Below are 15,621 nucleotides of genomic sequence, written 5' to 3' on the forward strand. Positions count from 1 at the left end.
TAGTCAAATCTACTTAATTTCTTTATAATATAGGACAAAGTCGTCGAGGATGATGAACAAATTAAGCTAACATACTAATAAATAATTGTGATGATTATCTTAAAAAAACAAATTATGTTTGTCCAAAAAATTAAATATGATTATTATAAATAAATTTTTCTTAATAATTTATAAAATTTTCAGCATAGTAGGTTGATAATTGTTTTTCTGCATGAGATAGTGATGGATCGGAGTACTTGTGAACATTTTTTTGAAATTTTTTTCATGCCTGTGTTTAGTTCTAATAACGGTGTCTTATGATTAATATACTTAATAAAATTTAGTTTTTTTCCAAAAGAAATTATTCTGTTGATTTTTATTAATTATAAAACAGAATAAGTTGGATTAGATAGCATAATTATATATATAAATTCACAGCCGTCCCACAAAACTCTCAGAAAAGATTTCATTTCCAGACACAAAACTCTCAGATATTGAAAGTGGGGATTGTGCGAGGGAATGGGATCCAAGTGGAGAAGTGGTGAAAGCCTCGACCATTGCGAATGTCGTGAAGACGTTGATGGCATCAGAAGATGGGGAAGAGATAAGGAAGAGGGCTGAGAAGAAGTTAGGAGCTGCCTTGCGACAGTCAACCGAGGAAGGTGGCATTTCTCGACTCGAGTTCGATTCATTCGCGGCTCTGCTCATATCAATAGAGTGTAAAGTAAATTGTAGCCATTGAGCAAGTATTCGAACAAGTTAAATAATTGAGCCCGAGTTAATTATTAACGTACCTGTAATAAAAAAAATAAAAAATCGAATCATCTCTAGACTCAAAGTAATCTTTACTATCGTATCTGCAATAAAAAAGAAAAATAAAATTATAGCTAACGACTACTACCAGGTGAAACAAGCGCAATAATTTTCATTATTGTGGTTGGCATCAAATCGTTGATAGACCACAGGCCACGAATTTGATTTCAGAATTACAAGTTTAAACTTTGAGCGCAGTTTCTTGCATCTATTTGAAAAGATCTTAAAAGAGCTACTATCATAGATTCCTAGCTCAGGGAGAGCCCAAGTTAACAACACCAAGGGGGATGGAACTTCAATTCTTGGGGGTAAATTTTTAATTTTTTCGAGAAACGATTTTCTTCTCTATCATGTGAGGAGATGGACGTTCCTCTTCTCCTGTTCAGACTGAAGCCACTACAATTACTGGTCGCTATGTTCACTGTGTCGGAGTGTGAGAAAGTAGCTTAGTGGGTTCAAAGTAAACCTTCAAGATTGCATATATATCATACTCAAGTCGATTCATCCCATGAACTTTTTTTACATTAAATATGATTTGGTAAATAGGAATTATTTTCCTTCTATACACTAGAACTACATTTGTAATTCAGTTGCCAGGATATCTGCAGCTAGTAACATCCTACCAAATAATACATAATATATTCAATTTCCCTCAATTACCTTTCATCTTGCCACCAAAAATAAGGGGAAGCTCATGTTTGACTCTCTCCTGTACATTACGTTCGGTTACCTTCTTCAGCAGCCAGTGTTCGAATACAAATAGGGAGTTTAGACTGGAGTGTATCCCCTGTACTGGTTCAGGGAACTGGTGCAATTTGATTCTGGTCTTGAAATACAGGTGGGATAGCTGTAAAAGCAGGCTCAATGGTTTCATTTAAGCTCTTTGTCGGTCTTTTCAACCTCTTTGGTCTTTGCTGCTGTAGGGTTTCGCTGTTTTGTGTGGGAACTTCGGGTTCATAGTCCACTATCATCGAGTTCGGAGACGATGAACCCACCAATTTAGAATTATTTTGCTGCCCCTTCTTGTCCGTTGCAGCTTTCCTCTGCGAATACATCTTGGCATTGAGCAAATATTCAAAACACATGATGAAATTAATCAAATCTGACTTACTCTTACATATCTTAAGAGATCAAGTAGGTATGACAATGCGCCGGGTTTTACCGGCTCTATATGGGGCGGAATTGTCCAAACCCGGTCAAACAGGTAGCGAGGTGGGTTAGGAACCGGTCAACAGGTACATATATTAAACTAATAATTTTTTTTTATTATATTGAATAATATTAAATAAATTTTTTTCCTAGGTAGAAGTCTTAAAATTGGATTTAAAACAAATTGAAAGCATGTGAACTTGGCGGGTTTGCGGGTCGGACCATGATTGGGCCCACCAGGTTTTAGGGTAGGGCTAAATAATAAGCGAGGTGGGGCAGGTCCCAAAGTCCAATTTTCTCTTTGCGGGGTGGGTCCTAAGTCAAACCTGCCCGATTCCATCCCCGAGATAAAGAAAAACGGTAAATAGAAACTTTCAAGACGCAAAATTTACAATCAAAGATTCAAAAGGATGTTGGATGTCACCTTTTTGTTTGTAGGTTTTGGTTTATCAGGTTCAGGAAGCTCAGACTCACTACCATATCCAAGGTTTGTAAAATCCTCAATAGATGCACCACCTCCTTCTGCATCAATTCGTATGCCCTTTGTTCCACCTTTCTTCTTCTGTCTATCTTTAGCCTGGTGACAGAATACAGCACAAGCACTTCAATATCATCACAAGTGTTTTTGAATTTAAACTGATGATTTCAAGGCGTTAATACCCACCTGCTGCGAAACTTCTTTCAATTTTTGTTCGAGTTGAGTATCATCAATCAATAATGATACAACATCTTCAGGAGCCAAAAGATCACCCTGAACATGACCACCTGTCATGACAAGCTGCTGCACAGTGCTTTTCTGACTAGCTCTCTGCAAAATTTTTTCCTCCACCGTTTCTTTACATATTAAACGATAAACAGTGACCTGCGTGATCAAAACATATGTTTCGATGTTCGTAAATCGAGGAATAAAAATATATAAACAATGCTTCCTTGAAGATGGATGCCAGCTGCCATAATATTAACATGTGTGCTTATATTCATTGCTTAGGAAAAACAACCAGAAAGAACACTAAAACAATAAAACGTTAAAATGAAGATATCCAATTGCTTTAATGAAAGATCATTCCCAAGAAAACCACAACGATGCAAGAAAGATGAAAAGCTAACCACAAGTAAGATTAGAATTCTTTTTAATTCAAAGATTAAGGGTAACAAAACACTGACATCCTTAGTTTGACCCAGACGGTGAGCTCTGTCCATTGCTTGTAAATCCAACGTTGGATTCCAATCACTTTCATAAAATATGACAGTATCAGCAGCCGTCAAATTGATTCCAAGCCCACCAGCTCTTGTGCTCAGCAAGAACACAAATATGTCGTTCCTGCAGCATCGGGATCGTGAATTGTGGAAATTTCAGAAAAATTTATGTGTTCACGTGCGAAATAAAACAAGGACAAGTGAGAAAATACCGATGCTGGAAGTCATTGACCATGTCTCGACGATCCATTATCGTGGAAGATCCATCAAGCCTAAGGTACCTATATTTTCTATAGTTCATGTAATCCTGCAAAGCAAGTCGTCGTACAGGCATCATGTAAAGTAAGAGAATTCTACAGATAAATTCAAAGATAATTTAAAAAACTGGGAAAAATACAAACAAGTAAAAATTTGAATGTAGTATGCATGGACAAGATAGTTGAAGAATCAGAAGAAGTCAAACCACAACAATTGCCATATGAACAGCAGATCAGCACAGCATTATATACTTTATCAACAGCAGATCAGCACAGCATTATTGATCAAAGAAAGCATCTAAATAAATTACTATTTCTAATGGTGAGTAAGTAAAATTTATCGTTTGCCACTTACTGTTTATGACAAAAATCTATATATTTTTTTACGGTATTGAACAAACACTGGACACATGTATTGTTTTAAAGTCGTTAGCTTAAAAATAAATCTAGCTCTTGGTGTAAGGCATGCAGTAATTGCACGAGATCAATTGTTAAAACAAGTGATGGAGTTAGTTGTAAGCACATCCAAGGGTAAATATTGATTTAGTGACAGTAATTCTAAATCCAATGTTAAAAGTACTTTGACAAAGAATGAAATTATCATCTTGTCAACACATTTATTTTCGTATTGGTTATTCAATAAAGGAATATATTGACTATTTGATTTGTTTGAAGTTGTGAATGATATGCTGAAACATCAGTCATTGCAGAGTTCACACTTATAAATAACTTTTTTTCATTACAATATGGAGATTCTACATAAATACTACAATATTCTAAAGAAACAAACAAGAATAATCATAATCTTCCTCTCATACAAGATAGCTATTGAAATATATAATGAGATATTATCGTTGAACCATTGGAAACACTTTTGAATGTCTCAAAAACCATATATGGCAAAGAAAAAAAGAATACCATAGAACAATCGAGGTTACATAACCAAAAGATAAAATATCGTCAGAATCATAAAAATCAAAAGAAAATTAAAAATAGGTACAGATCATTGAAGCTCAAGAAAGTCCAATAATTGATATTGAATATGATGAGAAAATATTTGTATTAGATTAAAGAAAAAGACAAAAAAAAAAATTAAAACATACACCAAAAAGTAGAGCATATTTTAAAGGAAAATATTATTGCCTGTTCAAAGTTAGTGACATATTAGTGATTAACATGAATAGTTAACATATGTAATTGCAATTCTCATTTATTAAATTAACTAATTTTGTTTCATATGAAATTGTGCACGTGCAATTTTCTATTTACTTCAAATATGTAGATTTATGAGTCAGTGGTTTCTGTCATTTAAATGAAGGAAATATCAGTAGCACACACTTGCCAAATTTCAAATTTTCATAAACCTAATTTAGATATCATAATAGCTTTTAGAAGAGTTAATAACCTGAAACGGTTAGCTTGGTCGTGCATTCAAGGGTAATGATGGCTATTCATAGAGTTCTAGGCTAAGTTTGTGACTTCGTACATTCACAAAGTGAATTAACTAGGATATTGTTTTATTGTGTAAAAGTTTTGACTAATGAGGGGACGACCTTACCAGATAAATAACACAGGAAAGAGTATTTCTCCGACACATTTATAGAGAAAAAAATTCATAATTTAGTAATGTACAATCGTCATGTAGAACCATCATAAATAAAATACCAACAATTTTTATAATAGTACATACAAAATCATGCTGGTGAAAATTAGTTCCACTTACCTCAAGTATGTTCAACATTTTCGTCATTTGAGCAAAGAGAAGCACACGATGGTTTTTGGCACGTAGACGTTTCAGCAGTATGTCAAGTGTTTGAAGCTTCCCAGAGTCCTGAAGAAAATGACAATGAACCTTTAAAGACATTCAAAGACTATAGAACCATCAATAAGGACATGAAGAGCACAAACTGTAAGCATCTTTGCAGGGTCAAATGGTTGCATGGGCGGACAGGACCCAAATATCTTGTAAGTAAGCTGAAGAGCAGGCTGTGAAACAGGTATGTCAGCATCAATCTCTTGTATTAATTGGTGAGAAATTCCTGGCCTTCTTGGACCATTAAAGTCAGACGTTCGAGCAAACCCTGTCAACAATCTTTTAAGCCAGGGATGATGCCACTCTTCAGTCATCATATATGCAAAGTTTCGATCAGAACAATGGGCATTTATCTGATAGTAGATGTTACATTTCAAGTTAAACTTCAACACTCACAAATTCATCATTAATTAAGATACAAATGGGTCAAATCCGCATTAGTTCTTACCGGAGGTGCTCTAGTCCTGGGGATGAAAGAATATACTGAATGCAAAAGTTTAATATCATGTAGAAGCCTGTCCTCATCAGATGTTATTAGAGCCTCGAAAGGGACGTCCCCAGCACCTGTCGAAAATTTCCTTCTTAGAGAATTTGTCTCTGATTTAGATGGAATCAGCAACATCCGTGTGACAGCTCTCACCTTTTCCTTGCTAATGTGAGTATAGTCACCATAATCTTCATCTTCCAGCAACATGTCCGATAATCCATTCAAACGTTCCCGATTCGATCTCGTGACAAAAAGCAATAATCTCTCCATAAATGACCCCACATGCCAAGAATGAAACCTCCGCTGGCGACAAATCAATGAGGCGGGAAAATCCAAAAGTTCCATTTTGTAAAGAAGTACCATCTGAACTGTAATCCAGCTGCAGTGCGGATCGACATATATTTTCTGGAGAAAATATGTTAAAAAGTTTCTCAACTAACACTCTGCTCAACCCTCGGCCTAATCGAGAATAACTCAACTTGGAATCACGGACAACTTCTTGGTACACGAGTTTTGGCATCTAAAATAAAATCAGTTTATAATATGATCATGTAGTTGGTGTTTAATAAATCAGAGAGACAGCATACACGTGAAATGGGAGAAAACTTCAAATCTGTAAAGCAAAATGGTGTGCCTTACAATGAAAATTAGTGACATATAACAAACTTCTCAAATTACCTCATATACAATGGGATTTCTACCACCAGAATAACAAATGTCTTCCAATTCTCCAAAAGGTGGAGGAAGAAGAAAATTTGGTATCTCTCCAAAATGGAAATATGTGCTTCCCTCATTTCTCTCAAACAACTCCGGATGATTGCATACCTGGACATGCAGAATGAATACCACTGTCAAAAGTAAAATTTTGAACTCAAATAGGTGATAAACATCCAAAATGACTCAAATGATGTTCCCTCATCCATTTTTGAAATCTCTCATTCCATTTTCAGGAAGTACAGAAGTGATACTGATGTCCCCATTTCTGAAAAAGGTAATTGACTTTCATTTTTTTTTATTAATCTAAATACATGGAATCAATTTAGAAGATACATGGGTATTTATTTGAAGGCAGAAATAAAAGGCAAGTTACACTTGAGTTCTAATAAGCACCATGCATTCAATAAGAGAGTGTGCCTTGAGTCCTCAAAAGTAACAATACACAACAGTAGAAACAAAAGTTTACCTTCCTCAGCTGGATAACAATGTTCATCAAATTCATAAGCTTTTTCTCATTGAGATGTCCACGATTTCCATCAAACAACTCAGCCAGGGATATCTTATTCTTTATAGCCTGATAAAATGCTTGCTGACGAGAACTTAATTTACAGTGCACTGTGATTTCAGTTTTCCCGGACAACTCAGAGATCACATCCTTCTTAACCCGCCGCAGCATGAAAGGCTTCAGAATTGCATGCTGTTTTCAAAATAAAATGGGTGAGGCAAAGGTGGGGGCCAACAAAAAATCAGAAAGCAAAAACACACAAGTCCAAAACACCTCACTTTTTCCAATTTAACCGATTCCAGAAAACTATCCTACATTGAAGATCACTTCAAGATAATAAAACAAAGCTCTTTTAGAAACCCGAGGTTACACGGAAATAAGTGAAAGATGATAAGCTGCGGAGAAAGTTGAGCTCAATGTCATGTAGAGCTTAGTAGCATCAACTATAGTCAATGGCATTAAGCAGTTGTTACATAATTTGGCCAAAGATGAGCATGGTCAACAAACTGTTGATGCGACATAAAAAAAGTATTATGGTCTACGTGTTGATAAAACACTATAGTAAAAGATTAAAAATCCAACCACTGTTACAAAGATTACATTTGATAAGCTACAAAAGGAGACATAAAGTACTCACCAAACGATTAAGCTGGTGCTCATTTAATGTCCCACCATGCTCCGCATGACTCTCAATTCTGTTTGTAATGAAAATAGCGTTATAATGATATTTGAAGTTCAGAGATATCAACAACTAAACAGAGAAGAAACATACCCTTTTGAGAACCACTCATTGAATTGTTCATGGCTATCAAATAGGGTTGGCATAATAAAATGTAGCAGAGCCCAAAGTTCAGCCATATTGTTTTGTACCGGAGTACCAGTTAGAAGCAGACGATTTCGACAATTGAAACTCAGCAGTGTCTTCCATCTTATGCTGTCATAAAATATAAGCCACAATATGATCAATTAAATATATTTATGCATACAATTGATGATGTGTTCACAAACAAGATATGAAGATAATATATAAGGTACTAACCCATACAACAAAAACGAATTATCATTATCGGTTTAAGAAAGGAACAAAAGTAGTTCAAGAAACCATCGAAATAGGAATTTTTGAGCGAATTATGGTTACCACAACCAGGCAAGTGCAAAAAAAAAAAGGCAAAAAAACAAACACCGCTATGTTGTATAGATATTGCCTGGTCTGCATTTTTGGATAGCCAGAACCTGGAGTTGATTTCCAATTTCAATTAACAATGGGTTTTGGAGGATTTTACGCAACCACTGAGTGATCTGCATTGCGTATAAGGTTCTGAACCTTAAGAGACGAGCAATAAATAGGGTGAAAATGAGATGCAAATTTTATTTTGAAACAATTCAATTTTTTTAAAAATGTGAAACAATTCAGTTTATTCTAACCATTTAAACCTCATTTACTACACTCCTCGATTTTCTTTTTCTTTCATTCGATCATTACATACAAAATACACACGTCATTTCAAACATTAACATATTAAGTCAGCTTTCAAAATTTATACCCAGCACCATTTCAAATAAAATTTAATTGAAAATCTAACTGCACACCACATTGTTTACATCAGTATGCATTCTTTCCCAGCCAGCAAAAAACAATGGAAATTCACTGGACAAAAAATCAATAAAAGTTGATAATTATATAGTTCAAGTTATATATCTTTATGCCCAAAAAAATCATTAATGTAAATGGTCAAACCTGTTTGAACTTTTTATTGCCTGGGCTTCATCCAACACCATATATTGCCACTTAACACGGCGAAAGTATTTCTCATCAGAAACTAGCAGTTGGTAACTGGTAATTAGAATGTGGAATCCGGCATTCCTAACAAGTCACAAATTTCATTAACAGACGCAAACGAGGGCAACAGGCATTCACATAATGCATACAAAAAAAATTAGAAGAAAGTCGTGGAATTGACTCATAGAGACGAGAGGTAGGAGCTCAAAATCGTATACAGACGAGAATTTGCGAAGACCGAAAAAACATGAAACTGCAGAATTACTCCTTTTCCACATCAGATGCTAAATTTAATTAGCTTAATTTTAACGATTTATATGAGATGATAATAACATATTCTTCAAAACAAAATCAACTCCGTGTATTTGAAATTTCTTTAGAGTGGATGTGCAACATTCTACAATTGATGGTTTAATGAGAAGAAGCAAGAGTATTGTCTATTTTCATTTAATGGGGTTCGTATTTGCAGTAAACAGTGCACTGTCAAAATCTGTAAACGAACACATCATAGGAAGGCACCTGTCCCTGGAGAAGCTACACCATGGCATGTATGAATATCTAGCATATTACCATTCCAGTCTTTTACCCTTCCTAGAGCTAATTACTTCTACCTAGTTTTGATCAGACACTGCATGTCTTTGACTCTTTTGCTGTCAAATTTTAGTCAACGCAATTTAACAAATTAACCCTCACTCCGGAGTTCATGAGGTCATCAGGTTGAGCCCTATCTATAGTACCATGCACTTAGTGAAGATGCAAGTTCCCCATAAAACATTTTCATTTATATCTTACTAGTGTAAATATTATTGTACCATTACATGGCTAAGTGGTTGATTATGGATCTAGGAATTATATTAGAGATTCATGGAAAATTAAACTCCTCACATAAATTACCATCGAATCAACTGATTGCTCTTACTTAAACAAGCTTCACTTTAAGAAAAATAACGATCAAGACATATTAAAAATCAAAATGACTTTTCAGATACAAAATACTAAAAACTAGACCCCACTTCAAAAATCATTATGGAATTTCTATCACATAACACACATTTCAAGTTGGTCTAAATAAAGTCAGAGTTATTAAAGGCACTCGCCTGGCAGGCTGCAACACTTTAAACAGGCACGCGTTTTAGGCGCGCCAAGGGGCAGATGTGAGGAGCAGAAGCGTGCATCGGGTGCTAAGTATTGAGATTTTGTGCGTACACATAAAATTATTCAAGCCCAACAAATTTTAAAGCTCAATTAGCAAAGTTCATGCCTATTTGATGTTAAAAAAACATATATGCATATGTTTCATCTCCCTCATGCCCAAATTCTCTCTGCGTCTACAAGTCGCTGAATTGGAGAGTGCAACTGTGCAGCGGCTGACCTTCCAATCAAGGTAATAATAATACTCAGTTTTGTTTCTGTCAACGAAGGTTAGCAGAATTATCCCTCCTTTCTGTTTCTGTCAAAGTTCAGCAATTATTCCTCAAAGGTCATCACTAATTGATCATGACTCATCAGTCATGGAGTAGCAATATACCCAATACTCAGTTTTGTTTCTGTCAAAGTTCACTAGATGATGATGATCCTTATTTCAAGATATTTACACTTTGTATGCACTTCAATAAAGCCTTGCGCCTCATACTCTCGGGTATCCTAGCGCTTTAGTGCGCTTTGCGCCCTAAGCAACTATGCATATAAAGTATAATATTTGATTTAAACATGTTAAATCAACATCACAGTTGTTGCGAATATGTTATGCTGCTAATGTATAATTTGATACATAGTAAATGACAATAGCAACTAAATAAAATAGAAAGGGTGGTCTTAGAAATGGAAAATAACCTTCGGTAAAGACGCTTTGGGTTAATGTTCTTCCTAAGTACTGTACGGTCTTGAAGCCCACCCCAATATGGAAGAGTCTTCAGATCAGGGCAGAAGCGGCTGATTTCATCAGCCCAGTTATTCAGAACTGAAGCAGGAGCAACAACTAGAAAAGGTCCCCATATATTTTTTTCCTGCCCCGATATTTGATAAATTCAAAACCATGACAAAAAGCTAGAACAAAAAAACGAGCATTGATTAATTACCTCAGCTAAATGAGCCAAGAATGCCATGGCTTGAATTGTCTTCCCCAGGCCCATTTCATCAGCAAGAATACCATTTAAGCCCTGGAAGAAAATGTTCCGCGTGAGTTGACCATAGAGTAAAAACTGGGGAAACTTCTTAAAGGGGGCAAAATTAGGAACCTCTAGCTACCTGCTCATAGCAATTTACAAGCCACTGAAGACCTTTCAGCTGATATTCTTTAAGAGAACCATTGAATAACTCAGGTGTCCGCACCGTCGATGCCACGGGCATGGTTGATCTGAAAGCATCATAAATTAGTAGTTTCATATCAAAAGACCATCAGTACATTGTAGAGAGGGAAAAAAATCACTCACGGGTTCAATAAATCAATGTTGCTCGATTCTGAAACTGACGCATCTTGCAGAGAGGCTTCTATTTCTGAGGTCTGCCGTAGCTTCAAGCATTCGGTATCAAATGCGCTTGTCATTTGTTTCTGCTTTGAAACTGCATCATGAGCTGCTTTCAGAGCTTCATTTCTCAGTTGGGCATCTTCAAGATCATCTTCATCCCCAGGCAGAGCTCCCGCCGGACCCAACAGCATTTCTTGATCATTAGAATTTTCATCACCTGCTGTGTATGCTTCAGAGGTTTGAGAAGTCTTATTCTGCATGAAATGGCTGTAAAGTTCAGTTTGCGACAGTAGAAAATTGAGCCTCTGTTGTTGCCTCTTTGCTTCACGAAGTTCTTGTTCTCGCTTCAAAGCTTCTGCAGCTTCTCTTTCTTCTCGTTTCCTCACTTCCACCTCAACAAAGAATAACAAAAGATAAGCATTTTTCTGGTTTAGGGAGTATCATGAGACTAAAATACTACAGAAACAAAATCTTAGCAAGTTGCTGCCCTTTAAAAATGCTCATGGAAGCAGTAGCATAACCAGCAAGAGTCATAATTTGTAAGGAAAACTGTGGTCCATGATTTCAAAAGTTCAACAAAACCAATAAGAAACTTACCATCTCCTTGTCAACTCTCTTCCAAAACAATAGCATGTCTCTAGCCAATTTCCGTGTTCTGAGTGCAGCACCCCTCATCAATTTCAAGGATCTGCTGACCTTCATTTTAACCTGAGAAGAAACACATTGAAGTCATGGAACAAAACTGGAGGCTAAAAAGTGGAATAAACATTCGCCACAGCAAAATAGTAAGAAAATTAAAGTGAAAAAAGAAAATACAAGTAGAAAGCTATCTAGCTGTATATACCTCTCTCTGACAGGATTCTGAGAACCGCTTTGCATCTGTCAGTTGCTTTCGGTGGAAGCTACTGAAATTCCTATGATGTTTTGGAATGTCTTTCCTCACCATGCTAACCCAATATTTTAGAGTCTTTTCAATTTCCTCCCTCTCGATAACAGAAGGGTCTTTCTTCACCTTAGGCTTACTGGGATAACTACGTTCAATAATCTGCAGAACATCACACCAATACTGTTAACATCATTCACATACTGACATTCACTGTGCCATAAGGCTAGAGATAGAAAAGTTTGCGGACCTCATATGTATCTCCTCTTTCCAAAACCTTCACATAATAAACCTGCAACACACCACCTTCAGACAAAATTGACCTTCGGATTCCTCCAGCAGCCCCCTCTGGGATACCATGTGACTGCAATGAGGCTGCAGTTATTTTTAGACAAAAATTTTCAGCTGAGTTATGACCTGACTGGGCTTTTAATTTTTCCTGAAGAGATTCATACTGGGGCTTGGAATCACCCATCCCTGCCCTGCTTCTCTGCCGAAACCTGTTATCCGAAGCCATCATTGCAGCCAATGATCCCAGGTCAAGAGTCCCCTTCAGGTAAAACTCCTCAACACGAATGTCTGACATGCTCGGCAAGTTCAATGATGGCGACAGCTTTTCATACGGTAGAGGGATCCTGTAAGTGATTCCATCCCCGATATCCAAGAAAGAAGGTTCAAGGTTTGTTCTGCAATCATCCAGCAAATTTAACAAGTGAATAAGATTCTAACGCAAGTCCATGTTCAATAAAATTACTCATAAAACAGCTCTAGCCTAAGCCACCTAGACACCAATAGAAACTATTGACTTTTAAGGAGTCATTTAGAACAAAGCACTATATGATTGGGAGCCACCTAGACACCTCAGGAGTAATAGATCTGACCATTCTTGTACTACCCCTCTCCCACAGGTTTGTGGGAGAATTTCTAAGGTTTATAAGAAAGTACTACGGACTCCTCTGAATTTGAGACAATAAACATAAGGATGGATGCATAAATGATTATTAATGGTGGTCATTGTGTAAATTCGGCTTGCATAGGCCTTGATTTAATGAGCCTGGGATTGAGATAAGCACCACATTCATAGATTGGCTCACCAACCTAATCAAAGTCAAAGGATCTAAAGCTTCTAATTGAATGACTAACCAATCATCTCGGTATATAATACCCGAATCTTATACAAATAGCTATGACACAGGTTTAAATCATATTGCTTGACACTAACATTGTCAATTGGTCAAAAAAATTCAAATATTAGTGTCTTATCAATGAAAAAAATTTGATCAAACATAAAATACAATTTTTACAGATGGGACCTGCAATGATGTTATAAAAGAGTGAATTTTAGAGATGGAATTTTAAATAAGAGGAAACAAGCAAACCTGCCAGCACCATATTGCAGTCCATTATCAGATTCTAAATAATTTCCAAACTTTTCGGAACCAATACTGAGAAAATCTGAAGCCGGTTCGACCTTGTGTGACCCTTCTCTGTTATCACCAGTTATTTTCTGATCTTTTAGTCCAAGACCACTTTTCATTACTTGTGTCCCAGTTTTAGCAGGCGCTGGACTTTGAGAAGAGTTATTCACTCTCCTCCTGTACTTTTGAATATGATCTCCTAGCATTGTTCGATACCGTTCTTCTGAGATATAGGGATTATAATTACCAGCTTCTTCCTCTTCACTACCATACGCACTCCGCCTCTTCTTCTTCCTCGATCTTCTATCTGACATTATACCGTTAGTATGGCCCCCTATTGCTTCGCCTAAGAATATGGGAAAAGAAAAAGAAAATCACTAAAGGCCACTTATTTGTCCAATCCAAGCATACAAATTCCCATGTTCTTTGAAACAACCGAAGAAAACCATCAGTCTTCATGCAAGTTCACACACTTCACTAAATCGTGGACGAGATATAAAAATCCTCTCTTTCAATAATTTGTTTTTAAGTCGCGAAGGATAAAAGAGTTGGACATAAAAAATTATATAAACCAACAAAAAAATTATCTTGTAGTACAGAAAAGTGCTTACCTTGGTTACCTTTGCTTTCATCCTGACTACTGCTTTCAAAACAATCAGAATCCTCATCTTGTTTTGGCAGTTGAAAGTTCATCAAAGGCTACCAAACACACAATTCGCACAAAAATTCTTACTCAATTAGAATTTAAAAAAAAAATATACAACATATTAAGATGTCACAGAACATATGAAAACAAACCGCATCAAAGTAAAACACAAAAGTAACTGAAACAATTCGGATAAATTAATCCGCATCCCATCTTCATTCACCCACCAGGACTCACATGCCACAATTGCAAGGGAAAACAAAAATTTCAGAAGATTAAACACAAACATGAAAAATCACCTCAAGATTAAAGAGATTCGCATATGTATACTTGGTCTTGGAGTCCATGGGGTCTGGACCTGGCAATACGGCGCGAAAACCCCAGGCCGGTGATGGGCATTTGGGGAGAAAAATTAAACCAAGACAAGTTTTGGTTGCGGAGAGAATACGGCGAATTATAGAGAGAATACGAAGACAACCCTAACCCTATTGAGAAAATAGAACGAGATACGAGAGAAAAGAAGAAGTAGAGGGGAGCGTGGACACAGGTACAGTTGTTCATGGGTGTGTGCTAAAATGAGCCGCTGGTGTGGCTGTATTTTAACGTGCGCCAACTGCTCCAGTCTGCTTCTACTGCTGACTTTTTATTTTATTTTACTAATTTTTTTACACATAAATTTTTATTTTATTGAGTTTCAGGTGTGTTGTAGACTACCGGACTTGGGGTTAAGTGGTTTTGGGAAAAATGAAAATGGAAATTAAAAATCGGTTAATTATTCTTGAAATTTTTTTAAACAAGGATTTTTTTTTTTAAAAAAAAAAGTAACTCATGGGTACAATAAATAATTTTTTGTGGTTAGTAGTTTTGGGAAAGGTAAAAATGTGAAACTAAAAATCGATTAATTACTCTTGAAAAAAAATTTAAAACAAGGAAATTTTTTAAAAAGGAACTGGTGTGTACAAACAAGAATTTTTAAAACGTAAAGTTGTTGAGTTGTGAAACTAAAAATCGGTTAATTACTCTTGAATAAATATTTAAATTTAAACTAATTAAATATATATGAATAATTAGTTAATTCACTATATATTTATTAACTCGTATATTCATCCAATAGACTAATAGATTATTATGTATCAATTAATTAATGACTCTTTCAGTCAATATGGAATTACACACTAATATATTTTAAAGAGATCGTACGTAACGTATTATATACCAATTAATTATATCTTGGAAAAATCCGTTCTAATCCATTTGCCTTTAATCATCTACTGGAAGCTTGTAGAAACAAAATTCATCCGCCCTGCGATACTTCCAAAGGGATACTTCTGGATCTTTTTTCTCTTTCTTTCTTTAAAAAAAAAAATTATGTTTACACATAAATAGTTTTTATGATTTATTTAAATAAAGTTCTTTGGCTAAGAGGACATAACGCTTGATTGACTTTTAATTTTAAAAAATATTTAGAAAAAAAAAAACGAAGCTACTAAAAATATTATCGTAACGCTT

At 35.7% G+C, this 15,621-nt stretch overlaps 1 protein-coding gene across 1 annotated transcript; it reads right to left on the reverse strand.

Moving 5' to 3' along the window:
* Nucleotides 1–1,246: 1,246 nt before the first annotated feature.
* Nucleotides 1,247–14,716, reverse strand: LOC142545496 (chromatin-remodeling ATPase INO80). The gene is given in 24 exon segments (XM_075652711.1): nt 1,247–1,835; nt 2,366–2,518; nt 2,606–2,803; nt 3,106–3,262; nt 3,351–3,445; nt 5,119–5,226; nt 5,304–5,561; nt 5,657–5,977; nt 5,979–6,215; nt 6,374–6,520; nt 6,879–7,109; nt 7,555–7,612; nt 7,690–7,851; nt 8,656–8,781; nt 10,531–10,703; nt 10,776–10,856; nt 10,945–11,053; nt 11,130–11,557; nt 11,763–11,873; nt 12,010–12,210; nt 12,299–12,734; nt 13,428–13,812; nt 14,078–14,165; nt 14,412–14,716. Coding segments are annotated over 24 exon segments (4,557 nt in total). The 5' UTR covers nt 14,460–14,716; the 3' UTR covers nt 1,247–1,589.
* Between the last annotated feature and the right edge of the window lie 905 nt (nt 14,717–15,621).

The sequence above is a fragment of the Primulina tabacum genome, chromosome 5 (assembly GCF_025594145.1).
Source record: "Primulina tabacum isolate GXHZ01 chromosome 5, ASM2559414v2, whole genome shotgun sequence".
NCBI lineage: Eukaryota > Viridiplantae > Streptophyta > Magnoliopsida > Lamiales > Gesneriaceae > Primulina > Primulina tabacum.